Below are 14,934 nucleotides of genomic sequence, written 5' to 3' on the forward strand. Positions count from 1 at the left end.
TTGTTAGAGCAGCGTGGAAAAATGTGGCGTGATTTACTGCGATTGTTTGCCAAGATAAAAAAGCGGCGATTTGTTCATCACAGTCAACGATTTTCATACCGGAAAACCACACTACCGCCGAGCGCGCTAATTTTTTCGATAGTCTAGCGCAGCAGTGCTTGCCTACGTAAATAAATAACAGCGTCGCTTCAATGCCGTTACACAGAATCCACAATACTCCATGTTACGGAAAGAATAGAACGCGGTATTCGACAGGCCGCCAGATGTTACGGTGTCAAGTATCCAATTACATGTGGTGTCAATTATACCAGTAAGCGTGTTTTGAAATATGCTGGCCGGGTAGAAAAGGGCACCAGTATTTGTAAACAGGCTTGTCTATTCGTTGCCAGTCATCTGTGTTTAATTTGCTGCGCGCCGTTGGAAATGGATGGTAAGTTTATTGGATTATGTGTTTTCTGCTTTTCAAATTCTCGTCAAAACTTTGCCAGCTAGACAATGGACAAAATGCCGCTCAACAATGCGTTCATAAGTGTAGGGCCACTTTGAGTCGTCAATGAAAGAATAACCATCAAAGGCGGATTAAAAATCAATAGCATTAGTGCTCGAAAGAGTCTGAGATTGTCGAAACGCTACCACTTTAAAAGCGTCAGTGGATTGTAAAGTTATTGCGAGCAAAAACTAAGGAAAATTTCATGCTAGCACAGTCGTAACTTGTGGTAAGTTCAGAAGTTACAAACCGTTCCCAGACCAATGAATAGCGAGACCTCAAGCCCTGTGAAGTCGGCGAAACGAGTTATCATTCGCATAGACCCGGTTCCAGACGTGTTAAACAACGATGGGCAACTATCTGGCACTGAAAAGAGCTTCAGCTATGAGGAAACGGCACGATATGTCACACCAGATGAAGAAATTAATGGTATTTGTCCGAAAATATCTCGATTCGTGAACAGCACTGGGCTTAATTACGGCGAATTCTACTTTTGAGAGCTGTTGTCTAATGTTTTGTAAACGCGAATAATATGTGCTCAAAGTGGCTGTTTTTCATTAAGGCGATTTAATTAAAAACAACAGCGTGAGCAATTTCAGTCTTAGCAAGATGTTTTTACATATCATATCACGCTGTAAATTAAGCCATGATATGAATACAGACTGCAGCTTAGCTGTTGCCAATACTACACTGTTGTTTACAACATTTTGGTGACGTTTATTTTGTGAGCAAAATTTTCCATTCAAAACATTTCTCTTTGTCAAATGTTAACTTTGTTTTAAAAAATACCAAAGCTACCAAAGTCAAAACGTTGTTTATCATTTCAAAGTGGATAATCTGAATAATGACATGAACCTGAATAATATAACCTGAATAATAAATTTTAATTTTATTAAAATCTTTCTTCCATGCCCAACTCCCTATTTTGTACAATGCAATATCTTCACTCCACTTACTTGCGGCAGGTCCACCAAAATTGGCGATGAAATCGAAACGCCGGCAGTCTTTGACTGTTACAACAGCGCCGCAGTCACCAACAAAACAAGTTTTAATGCGACCAGGCTCCCTGCCCACACAGTCAGAGCAAAGATTCATCGATAGTCATCGGAAGGAGATGAAGGATGTTGTGGAAGAGGAGGAAGTTCTTCCTGATCATCATCAGGTGATTGATTCTAGAATATTTTTGTCATTACTGAATTTTATGATATTTATTATGTGATAATCTAAATTTTGTAAACCTGACAGCAAGCTGAAGGTGCCTGTTAATATGGAAAACTCAGTCAGCCTTAAAACGTGGTCTGTTTACTGTTTTCTAATGAAATAACTTATCAATGCTGGGATAAGTGCAGACATGTGATCGTAAAAAGACCATTTTCTTTGTGCTTAGGGGCTAACACCTAAACTAAATACAACCAAAATATGTAAGCATGTTTCCACATTGAAACCACCATAACTCACCATCTGCAAAAGCAATATTTAAAAATTAACTTTATTAAATATTAAAACCATTAATTAAGAATTAAGTTACATTAACTGGAGTGACCATTAAACTTTCAAGGTGCTGTACGACTTACTTGGTGCTGATAAAGCAGAATCGATACTTAATCCCAAGATGGAAGAGATTACAAAATCAAATGAAGAAGCTGCCACACCCCAGAGGCCAATAAGACGCTTGCCATCAGGTCAGAAGCACAAAATTATCATCGCTTGAATCTTGAAAGTTTCCTGATTATAACAATTGGAAGCACATCCGAATCATTTTAGCAAAACCGACAAAACAAAAGTAGCACATTTTTAAACAGACTTTAATTTAAATTTCTACAAACGAAAATGAATGGCTTACAAAAAGTAAGGTGACAACAGACATTCTTTACAATTTGGAAAGTTTAATGAGGCTTGTCCAAGTTAAATACAGTACCAGTTACACACTGAACCAATAAAACTGAATCGTAAGACCTGAAGTCAAACGCCAGGTTGAAGTTTTTGTCCAATTTTGTTGCAGTTGACACTGGATTGGGAGCAGATGCTCTCTGGAGGATTTTGAAGGGAGAATCAGAAAAGAAACTGCAACGGATGGACAGAAGAATTCCTGAGGACTGGAAGGTAAAAAAACTACCGATACATCTTTCATGAAGTTTGACATGATCGTAAACTAAATTTTTGCATTCGTCACAGCGTACAAATCAGATTTAATGGTATTAATTAAGGTTTTAAAACAAGCATCTACAGCTACATTAGGTTTACAGCAAGAATACCACCAGCAAAATAGCCGGCTTGCATGCATTATGACAGCAAAATACTGATCATAATGACAGTGGTGAGAGATGTTTCATGAAATTAAGGCTGTGAAACTAATAGAAATGAGTCTCCCAGATGAAATAAGTTAGCAAATGTGCTGCAAAAATCAGCAGAAAGCATTCCAAATATGATTATTAGTATTATCACAAAAGAGGTTGTGTTTTGGATTATGAACTGAAGCAGTCCATTCTTGGAAACATATAATCTTAGGGTAGCAAACAATAGCACAACGGATTGTTAGTTGTCAAACAAAAGCTTGACAATAGTATTGAATATTTGTGGTGTGAGGTTGAAAAAACAAAATACACGAACAAACAAGCAGTCACCAGTGGCCACAAGCAAAAACGGTACATGGAATAAAAAAGGGGAACCGTCTGTCAAAATACAGTGTAAACTGTGCAGTCATACTCTCTGTTCTTAGCTGGCAGCATCAAACAGGAAAACGATTCTTTTCTGTCAACAACACGTCACATAGTCGTGCACAGGTTAAAGGAAATGACACAACAAATGTTGGGTTAAGTTGTATCATGATTTCTTTGGCTAATCTCTACAAATGCTGATGGATTGCAAACAAAACGTTTAAAATATTTCCACAGCTAGCTGGAACCATGTTGAGTTTGTTATGACTTAGTGAGACTATTGACAGAATGTTAATAATTATAAACTAAATTGTGTTTACAATACAATATACCATTTTCTTCAGTAAGATCTGTGCTGTTTGCCATTTATGTTTCATCCATCACATGTATGTCGTGTTTTAGTTGTCATATGGAGCATTTCTTCGAGACAGTATTAACCAAAATCGACCCCTTGTGCACAGAAGTTTCACTCAACATTCAGATGTGCCTGAGTTGGACAAACTGCTTGATGAAAGATATAAGGTGGTTAAGAATTGATGTCAAATTTGGTTTGGAAATAGTGACTTCCATATTTGAAAAAATTGACTTAAAACAACATTTCTCTCCTGTGCTATTATACAAGACTTAAACCTTTCCTTAGTAATTAGGCATATCACAAACATACTTTAAATTTACCCATTCTTAAATTTATTTCATTTTTAACCCAATTCATTGCAGGAGCGAGTTCGAAAAGCCCGTCACCATGCCAACGTGATGTTCAGAGCATCAGAGAACAATAAAAACAAAACAACATTGTTATTAAACAATAATCCTGTGCCTGACTATAATGACAAGGAAGGCGTGGAAGCATTGTCAAGGTGAGGATATTTTATGCCTAATGATTTCGGAATTACCTGCTCATTCACTGCAGTGTGTGAGAAGGAACCCATAGATGCGAGTCGCATTGGAATAATCCCACAACAAAAGAGATAGCAGGTTAAAAGTGTAAATTTATTGATAATTCCAAAGCTTTTGGAAAATTTTGAGAAAATGGGTTAGTTTGAGCACTGGTAATGGATAAAATTAAAGATTTTGTCCAACATTTCATTGCAAGTTTTACTACAAAGTTTTGTTTATTCTGGTGTAGGATAATGGTAGGTAGTAGGTACGTGTGTGAGCAAATGTGGTGATGGGATTAAACTAGTTTAAACTTGTTCCTGTTATCTGCAGAGTGTTGTGAGCAAATCATTAACTTATTACAGCTTTTATGTTTGGTAGATTCTATTTCTAAGAAACTCACAGAAATTGATAAAAATGAATTCAAACCACAGACAACAACTAATTGTTTTGAAAACATTTTCCTGGATCCAAATAACAACTTTATATTGGTTTGAAATGCAGGTATTTTGATGAAACCATCCGACCAGTCCATTCAGAATTGCCGCAGATTAGTAAACAACTTGTTCCGTATGAAGAGAAGGTTTACGATGATCACAACAGGATCCGAAGAAGATTTCCTAACCTTCACTTCCTCTCAGAAAATGCTGCTCGAACGAGAGGAACTTTTTACGGGAGATATGCGAAAGATGATGCAATGAAAATGGTCTGTTGAAGAGAGAAATTTACCTGATAAGCTGTTCACTGCTACCATCTAGTGACAGAATTTAAATGACATTTCTGGGATTTAATTCAATTTTTACCTGAATCTCAATTTCAAGGCTTCTCAAATTCATGTTAATTTATAAAGACTTCTGTTGCTTTTTACGCTCATATAACAAAAAACTTCTGTGTTTAGGTCACGGATATTCCTGGTTACAAGACCATCCTTCCCCCTTCAATGACGGCTAGGGTCACTGTAACTGCCCCAGTCCACGACCAATCCAGCATACGTACCCTAGTCGGTCAGCGTCGACTATTCAGCCGTAAAGCATTCACTGCTAGGCGAGACCCAACCTGGCAACCACTGACCATTGGGGCTCTGATGGAGTACGCAGGGTCAAAAAGGGTTATGGGGATGGGGGAATTTCACCACGGTCAAGCGTCCCGATGGAAAACCCCGGCCCTCACAACTGCGTAAACTTTTTTACTTTTTCTTGTTGTTGCCATATCGTTTTCACAATTGCGAGATTACACTGGTTCTATTTTTGCACTGTCGCCATTAAAGCATTGTTAAAACGCTTGAAATCATTACGCTTCGATGTTATTTCCGACATGAAATCTGTAAGTGAATAATCAGCTGAAACAAAAACCCAAAAACAACTGACACATCAACCAATGTTCTATTGACACCTGGCCCTGAACAAATGATATGAAACATGTCTAAAATATCTAGTCCTGGAAACATTATGCTATTTATGTATCATTTAAATGCACTAAGTACTTGTACAAAGCCTGAAAATTAACTTGCAAGATCAAGTTATTGCTTGATAAGTTTGCCGTAAGTTTTATTGGGATCAATTTGGTATTTAAAAAACATCACATTTAGTTTTAACAGCATTTAAACGACTGCCTAGTAGCAAGCAGAAATTGGAAAAGTAAGAGATGGCGACAGCGATATAAATAGAAAAACAACTCCTTATTGGAACACTTTGTACATCTTGGCTCTGATGTTAGCGTAGTCGGGTAGGGCCTCTGTTGGACCAATGGACGCAACAGCAGGGCAGCAGTCCCACACATACTTGTTCATCGCTTTTCTAACTTCGGTAGCATTAATGCTCTAAAAAAAGTTTCAAACGTTAAGAAACAGTAAATGAAATAGAAGGCAGAGCAGTAAATGGGTTTACAATAGAGTATTAACTAAAAATGTTGGTCTGAGTTACAATCCACAGAAAAAAAACTCTATATAATAATAATAAGACCTCTATAATATACCCTGCCTCGGTGGGATTGTAGGAAGAGGGATTTGAAAGTTATTAACATATAGATTAACATTCAACCTATTAACATATACATTTTCTATGACCTTCAAACTAGCACTATGCAAAATAACTGTTTAGAAGGTCCATGATATTTGCATAAGGCTTTCAGAAAAGCTTGCATATAAGACTAGTTTACTACATATAGTATAGTACTAGTTTCATATAGCGTTACATAACCATTCCCAAAATCGCCCATATACCATCGCACACACTATGAATGTTTTAAGTATACTACTTTGACTGTATGGCTACTGCACACACAGAGCAACACGATTAATGCCCACTTGCTGATTGTAGTGTTGGGTATTAATTGGTAGCAGTAAAGAGTAATGTACTGAATAGTCATATCATATCGCCGAAAGCATACAATCCACTAAGTGCTTGGGGATTTTTAAAGGACCTACATTACAATCTGCAAGGGCTAAAGCATGTCACTATGTCAACTTCAACCAAGCATGTGATAAAATAATTTAGTCGCGCCATATACAACTAAATTGCATACTTTGAGATGACTTCCATCAAGGTGAACGAAAAACGCTCGGATTAATTGCTAACCGACGACCACAAAAAAAGGAATTACACCAATAGGTCTTGAAACAAAAAGGCACAATAAAGAGATTAATGACAAAATTACCAGGATCCTCTGAGCCATTTCTGGCCATGGAATTCTGCGTCCATAACAGAGCATTTGCCTTCCGATGTCCTCACAGATTGGTGTAGTGCCGTCCAGCATGAGAGCCATGTTGGTGAGGAGAGTGTTCTTCGCACGGGATACCTCGAATTCCGTCAGATCCGTGCACAGCCTCATCCTAAGCGTTTAAACATGATGGATAGAGATTAATAAACAAACCACATCATGATTTCACATGCCTAATACATCAACCTAAATTTAAGCTTCAGAACCAGAAGCATAATTTTTAATTTATGTTGTTTAAAAGAATGTAATCTTTACTATGCTGTACTCATGAAATAGTAACCAGACATAAAATGTAAGTGTGGTGATAGTGTGTGTAAGCGCACTTACCATTCGTCCTGAATACGAACGGTGCAATCATGAACATTGTCGTTGTCGGACACGTAATAGATACCCCTGAAAATAAATTGCAATTCTAAGATATTGAGTAGAAATGTCTCATAAAAATACAATAAGACACCAGTTGTATATTGTTTTAGCTTGAAGCTACATCTCACTACTAAAAAAGAAAAAAGCTGACAACAGGTAAATATTGACTACTGTTAACTGGTTAAAGTCATATTGTGTGATCAATTAACAGATTAAATAATTATCTGCTAAATGACTATAACAGATTTAAAACTGCTTGCCACACAAATATAGAATAAAGCCAACTCAAAGCATGCTCAATTGCTCATAGATCAGGGGTTCTTAAACTTTTTTTAGCGTGGACCCCCATTGTCGCCTAGTACGAGAAAACTTTTTTGAACTGCATGAATTGGACATAACGAAATAAAATTAAAATAAATTGGTAACAAAATTTATGTTTTATTAAATTTAAGGAATAGCGAATGCAATTTGCTTTTCAATATCTTCGATTTAATTTCATTAATGTGAAGGATGTTGCTGTTTGCCTTCAACAAGAACATGAAATTGTGGCTTCGTCTTTGATAGGGCAACACGCACGTCATCCTTTGTATCGAACAATAACCAAGGATGAAAATCCTGACTCACATAAATATGTAGTCACATAAGGGATTATAGCAGCCATGGCTCTCTTTACCAAAAGAGGATATGCTTGCGTCAACGAACTCCAAAAATCACCAATCCTTTTCAAATTAAAGGACATTCTTAATAATTCCATTGCCCTTAGTTCAATGAGCTCATCTTTTGCAAGGTCCTCATCATTGATAGATTCCAGTTCAACGAGGAATTATACACTAAGATTTCCATTGGGCCTTCACAAACCCCCTAAAACTAGTCTGGAGAACCCCAAGGGATCCATGGACCCCAGTTTAAGAACCTCTGTCATAGATGAACACCAGCAAGACTCACCACAGCCCAGTATCAGTGTACAGTGTGTTGAAGGACTGGAAGTTTACACAGAGACCTTCTTTGGCCATTCTTCGAACAAGTGGGTTGGGAAAGTGAGCTCCGTTAACTGACGATCGATCCCACGTTCCTATTATCTGTACCAAAAATAGACAAGTTATTTCACAAGCACATTTTTTTACATCTAAATCTACTTCTAAATCAATTCTGACTAAATATTAAACTAACTTACCCTAAATTATATTATAATTATATTACCCTACTGCCGGATACTGGTAATGTTTTTACGAGCATTTATTTGTTTGTCTGTTAGCAACATAAATCGAAAAGTGGCAAACCTATTTTTAAGATAGTATTTGCAAGCACTAATAATGTATTTAGCAAAATGGCATTAATTAACCCCAAAAGACCAACCACTGAAATAATAACATGTGCAAATGTTTTATGCTTGCTGTTGTACTTTTAACCGGGGTGTTTCCACAAGGAGCGATTTTAACGCAAAGCGTTTGGTTTCAAATATGTCAGCAATTTTGTGACGATTGTATAAGAAAACAACAAGAGTTATTGATGTTGAGTGAAATTAGTGCAAAGTTTTCAACTTTAGTCCTTAGCATCCTATTTTATGCTGCTTTTCACAGTGTTAAAAACCTGCCTATTACACTGTCACATATTTAGGAATTGTCTTTGTCAAACTATGTATTAAAAAGAGACTAAGAAGCAAGGCAGAAGATTGTATGAATAATATGTAATGATGAAAATAGCTGGCAATTTTAATTCAGCTAAGTAGTTAGTAGCAAGCGTGCTTTAAGTTTTTTACTGCCACAAGAACACAAACCTGGTTTGCAATCATCAATGGAATGGTATCAGGATGCTGCCATCCAACTCCTTCCACTGCCATGGCAACATGGACGTACGGCATGTCGTCGTTTCTATGTCGGATCTATTACAGATGACAAAAAGACATTTGTACAATCTTAAGTAAAAACTTACCGTTAATAAGCCCACAAATTCAGTAATATTTCCCCAAGCCTGAATCAAAAATTACACACAAAAATATTTCGGGTGCTATGCAGAAATAATTCCTTACAGATAACACTACGGTGAAAGAGCAACTATGATATCTTGAGTTTGCAACTGTTCTTGCATCTTAAAACTGGTGAAAAGCTAACTTACGTCGCTTCCAGTGTACCGGCTGGGATGAATGGTTATTCCACTATTTGAAGCAGTATTTGTAGAAGAGCCGAAGAACTGTTTTGCCAAACCAACAAGTTTGTCGTGGTCGACTCCGCCAGCAGCAGCAAGCACCATACGAGATGGACTGAAATAAAATATGTTATTCTATGAAATGTTAAACGGTTAGTGGTTAGGTACATAATTAGCAATTGCATAATTAACATAATTAACTAGCATAATTAATTAATTAGTAATTGGCATAAATAGCAATTTGCTAATATCCGACCCTTGTTTATTATATACAGCATGTGTGTACTCTTATTGACCAGGAAAGTGTCAAAGGTCATAATTTTACATATGTTGTATATACATAACCTATGCATGTAATACATGGTCAAATAATTATATTACCATCCATTAATGGAAGAAACAAAAAAGTGCAAAAACTGCTGTAACGTATACACATCACACAAGGTCTAACCAGAAATTTTAAAAGTCTAAAATTTTGCAAATGCAAATTTATACCATTCCTACATTTCATTTCAAGTCTAATTTTAATTTCTAGTTCCAAGTTAAAGTCCTTTACAATAGCACTTTTACCACTTACACATAATGTTGTTTAATGTATTTAAGTAGGTCTTCCCGGTTTATTTCTTTAATGTTCTCTGAAGGTCCAAGAATGGTGAGGCCAAGCGGAGTGCCTTGGTATGCTGTGGCGTGCAAATAGTCAAATACCACTTCCTACAAACAAGAAAAACTCATTTTGAACTTTTTGGGCAAAAAATATTAATGGCACTGCCAGCAACTCACAGAGTAGGACTTACAAATTTCTGGGCAAAATAATTAAAAACTGAAATTAGACACACAAACTATTTATATACAGCTTATCTTCCATAAATTAAATTGTACATTAAATTAAAAGCAAAAGTGTGACTTTGATAGTAAAAATATGTCGTTAAAATGAAGTGCCTATGTGCCCACAGGTTTAAATGTAGGATTTGATTGGCAGTAGAAGGGACCAACTTGGACATTGCATTAATTTGGTTATTGATTAGCATATACAGACCATAAGATTTTTTACCTGTTGATTTTGTTCAATCTCCTCCATTTCTCGGAGTATGACGCCACGTTCACGTTCAATTTCTGCTTCACCCAGTGTACTATTTTGGATGATGTCAGCCAATATATCAACCGCTAAACATTGCACAAATTTGTCGGCGTTACAGCATTCATTAAAATATTCCATACAACTTTTAAACACTGAGAACACCGGTTGACAAGATCAGGTAAAATTTTCAAGCAACAAAAACGTCAGAAGTATGTCATCAAATATTTTAAAATATTAGCTAGCAAGGGTTTATCTTAGCATACATACCTCTTGGTAGGTCTTTACTGAACGACTTGGCATAATACACGGTCTGCTCCCTGGACGTGTAAGCGTTTAAATGAGCTCCCATGTTTTCAACCTCAAGTTCAAGATCTAGCTGGCTTCGACTGGATGTACCCTGTAAAACCATAACGGAGAGCTTTAGTACATATTCTTTTTGTCGGCTTTCTATTAGCAGCTCCAATTTTAATACCAGAAAATTGTTTTGCTTAAAGTGCGTGATTGATCATGAGTCTTACAGAAAACCCTTATACACGTAGCAGCAACCAAGTGAGTGAATGGTAATTAACCAATCCTAGTTTGCAACAGAAGCTACAGAAGCTATGTTTTTTGATTGATTGATTCAAAGATGTGTGCTTCACCATGTGCGCGTGATGCAACTTATGTCCAATTTGTATCAATATGATTAAAACTGGCAGTGAAATAATAATTCAGAAACGATGCATGGCTAATTGTCAGATATGATTTTAGTGATGTATTTTATCAACCTTAAATGCCATATGTTCCAAGAAGTGAGCGGTTCCATTGTTGGCGCTGGTTTCATAACGACTCCCAGCATCAATCCACAAACCAACTGTGCACGTTGATAGCCCGGAATCTTCAGATGCAACTCGGAATCCATTTGGAAGTGTCGTGACTCTTGTTTCCGGTGTATTCACACTAACAGTGGCTGGTTTTGTTGATTGAAATCGTTGCACGATAGCCTTTAAACAAGGACACATTCTCAGACAAATAAATGGTATGTACATAATATATAACCAAGAACACAAATGGCCCCATAATTTTTTAACAATTAATAGCTTGCAATGAGGGAAGTCGTGTATAGTGATATGTTGCGTAGTGATAGGGTAGCACTGATTCACAGAATGGGAAAAGTGAGGAATGTGACATTGCTTAACGAAAAGTTACGGATTACAGAAAATTGTCAATACTGCAAGACAAGAAATATTGCAAGCAAAGACACAAATTCTGGTGTGATGGCAGGTACTGAAACCTTAATTCTTTGTTTATTTATTATAAACTAGGCCTAATGTGAAAAAAAAAGTTTAGTTCAGTTGCACGTTGATGGAGCAGCAATGTACCCAACTAGTACTGGAAAGTATGGTAGTTTTCGATGACAAATTATTTGTGCAAAAATACAAATTCTGACATAATGGTGTGCACTCCAGGGTGCATTCCATGTGAGTTACGCCAAAGATCTTCAGCGTGATTCACGTTCAAGCGATGTAAACTCGGTTTGACCTGTGGTATGGAGTAAATACACGTCTTGGTGTAACCATGGCAGCTGCAAACTTACTTTCCTCTTTCGTTTTCTTTTTTTTAGATTTTAAAGAGCATAATTTTTCTTTTTTGTTGACTTGGTATCCTTATTTGATTAATGAAACAATAATTATATAGCCTCAACAAAAAAATCTATTTTTAAGTTATGGCGAATTTTATAATTGCTATAATTAAAAATATATAAAAGCAAAAAAAATTGAAAGGCTTTGTAATATATTTGTATTCTTAACCATTTAAACAAAATATTACCTACGACAGCTGAAATATGGCACTTGGGATCAACTATCAACCTTTAAAATTTATACAATGCAACTAGTTTGAGAAATGTTATCATAATGCCTTCTGTCCAGGATACCATGTACCAACATATTTCCAATTATTGATAAAATAAAATTAAAATAGTGTTACAAGGCAAATTGCCTTTACAAAACGTTGTGTGTTTTTTTTAAGTTACTTACGTTTTTCGCCGTTCTCGGCTGATGCAAGCCTTTTCTGACCGACGACGCAAGTAACCTTGAAACTGAAGCCATTTATTTCCTAAAATTTCAACCAAAATGAAACAACCTTCACAAATTTCAACCCCAAACTTCCAACTAAATGACCGACACTGATATGGAGTAGCCGGCGAAACGTACTCTTTCATACTATCACATGTGGAATACTACTTAAAATACTTGTTAAATTTTGAAAGTTTAGGTAAATCACAGAACTCAACTAATTACATAAAATAAAAATGTTTAAAAAGTTTAATTTTAAAGTCTTTAATTAACAATTACCCAATTTAAATTTATGCTAAAACGTTTTAAAAAGTTAAAGTATTAATAGATGTTCTGAACTAATTTTTAAATAAAAATAAAAAATAGAAATCAACAATTGTGATTTATCAGTGATGATCCTTACTTGATTTATAAATTAAGGAATTGCTGTTTTCTGAAGTAAAACTACCTATCTCCGGGTTGATAAAAAAAACTTTAAACACCTTTATTTTGATATAGATTTCTTTGCTTTAACCCCAAAACCCGTCTACTCAGCTAAAACACTATACTGCAACGACTGTGTTTACATGCAGTAACTATTCTATTACACTGCGTACTCTTCTTCGTCCTGAAAAAAGTTTATTTGTGTGTAAACGTGTTGGGTGATCTTCTTTTGCCCAGGCTTACGTCCCGATTAGACCCCAAAATACCCGGTTTTCAAACCTGTTCCACATCGAATCCAGGGTTGTTGTCTTTCCCGGTTATGAGTTATTTAACTTATTTTTACTTATGCGAGTTAATTACAATATTTCGTAATTTTCGTTAGTTCACAGAAGCAAATCTTTGAACACATTTTGAAGTTAAGCAAGATGTTAACGGTTGAAAGTGTTCCAGCCTGCTTTCTTAACCATGACAAGGATATGATAGAAACTACTTGAAGGATACAAGGGAAAATAGCCTACTTGATTTTGCGCTAGGCTACGTTTCTTTTCGCGTCCGGTCCGTAACTAGCTTGGAGCGAAAAGCGTTTTGCAGATAGTTATTTAGGTACTTCTTTACTCATGAACAACAATTATATAACATCAAGGCAATTGAAAAACAAAATCAGTTTTAAAGATCAACCCGTAACAGAGAATAAAGTTTTTTATAGTTTTTCTAGAAACTAAGTTGGTAGATATTACAAGCTTTGTCATCAGACTGAGAATAAAGATTTTCTTTGTTTAATAATTTGTTGTGGGGAATCCTTTGCACGACGTAAACTTGGCTGCAATTCCTAACGCTGAGTCTCCGACTACTCCGAGTTTGTTTTTGGGCAAGTTCCGATGATTACACATTTTTTATTTGTTTTATATTGAACGAATTCCTTCATCATTATCAGAACTACCGAATTGAAGCGAGCGTCGTACATATTCTGCAGCTTTGCTCTAGATTCTAGAGCAGGGGTTCCCAACCTTTTTATGTTCTCGTACCACTTAGCCACCACGGATTGTCAACACGTACCACTATTTTCAAAACAACTAATTTGATCCAATATTCGCACAGCAGCATTGTATTAACAACAATGACAGCAGGGAGCAAGATCGACAAAAGTAGCTTACTGAGTGCAGAGAATTTAGTACGGAAAGAAATAAAAGTGTTGTTCGCATATTTTAGCAACTCAAAATTAAATTGTTATACTACTATACTGTATATCGCATGCAACGGAGAGCTGCTCGCGTACCACCTGAAAAGCTGCTCGCGTACCACCGGTTGGGAACCCCTGTTCTAGAGTATTACAGCGGTACAGAGTATTACATTACATTCTAGACTCTAGAGTCTAGAGTATTACAGCGCAACTGGGAATCAAGCCCAGTTTACATTTTTTTAAGATAAGTGCTCTATCGCCACCGAACGAAAAGTGAGACGCCTTGTGTCGGATTAGTTATGTCCAGTTCAAGATTATTATTACATCACTGCCTCTGAGATACTTCCAGTTAATCATTGCACACTATACGTCAAAACCGATCCATCATTTATGACTTGAAAATATCATTCCAGCTCTTGTCAATCAAACTGCTTAGCCTACCACCAACAATTGCGCCATACTGTTTCCCTCAGAAATGTATCAACGTGACGCAGAGCATTTTGCCGACCAATATCCCAGTTTTCCGAATCTCCGACGACTACTGCCGACATTGCGCATTTTGTTCAGTCAAAATATCTGTGAGGTTTCGTTTGTTAAATTTGTTGGACGAGTGGTCTTGAAACGGGGCCACGTACGTAACTACACAGGAATAATCCAACAACACGAACTTGTGAGAAAGTGTTAGTAATAAATCGACTGTTTTTGATAATTTTAAATTTGGGCAATATTATCGAATAAAGTGAAATAAATTTCCAAAATAATTGATTTGAGATAAAGGTAGGGTCCTGGCAAAAAGAATATAGTAACCGGTCGCCTAGACCGGATTTGGAGCAGAAAGCAAAGCTATGGTTATTATCAGCACCTCCAAACAAGTGCGAGAGAAAGTTTGTGGACTTGGGCGAAATTCATTTGCTCAAATTGACCAAATACTTTTCGATCGGAACTGA

The 14,934-nt window shown here is 36.4% G+C and overlaps 2 protein-coding genes across 3 annotated transcripts; one reads left to right on the top strand and one right to left on the bottom strand.

The window, feature by feature from the left end:
• Positions 1-5,310, top strand: LOC143469982 (uncharacterized). Of its 2 annotated transcripts, none has more exons than XM_076967803.1 (8): positions 1-430; positions 1,453-1,649; positions 2,046-2,169; positions 2,490-2,590; positions 3,547-3,666; positions 3,862-4,001; positions 4,525-4,726; positions 4,919-5,310. In XM_076967803.1, exons 1-8 carry the CDS (start codon positions 424-426, stop codon positions 5,198-5,200), a joined length of 1,173 nt encoding a protein of 390 aa, XP_076823918.1. In that variant the 5' UTR covers positions 1-423; the 3' UTR covers positions 5,201-5,310. The 2 variants fall into 2 exon arrangements, with proteins under 2 accessions (XP_076823918.1, XP_076823917.1); XM_076967802.1 differs by lacking the exon at positions 1-430 and adding an exon at positions 472-916.
• Positions 5,311-5,550: 240 nt separating this feature from the next.
• On the bottom strand, positions 5,551-12,506 carry LOC143469981 (mitochondrial-processing peptidase subunit beta-like). The gene is made up of 11 exons (XM_076967801.1): positions 12,346-12,506; positions 11,095-11,310; positions 10,595-10,724; positions 10,301-10,413; positions 9,827-9,960; positions 9,220-9,364; positions 8,882-8,986; positions 8,050-8,183; positions 7,066-7,131; positions 6,676-6,850; positions 5,551-5,839 (listed from the first exon to the last, which is right to left on the bottom strand). Exons 1-11 carry the CDS (start codon positions 12,415-12,417, stop codon positions 5,699-5,701), a joined length of 1,431 nt encoding a protein of 476 aa, XP_076823916.1. The 5' UTR covers positions 12,418-12,506; the 3' UTR covers positions 5,551-5,698.
• Positions 12,507-14,934: the final 2,428 nt, after the last annotated feature.

Source organism: Clavelina lepadiformis, chromosome 9, assembly GCF_947623445.1.
Source record: "Clavelina lepadiformis chromosome 9, kaClaLepa1.1, whole genome shotgun sequence".
In the NCBI taxonomy this organism is placed as follows: Eukaryota; Metazoa; Chordata; class Ascidiacea; order Aplousobranchia; family Clavelinidae; genus Clavelina; species Clavelina lepadiformis.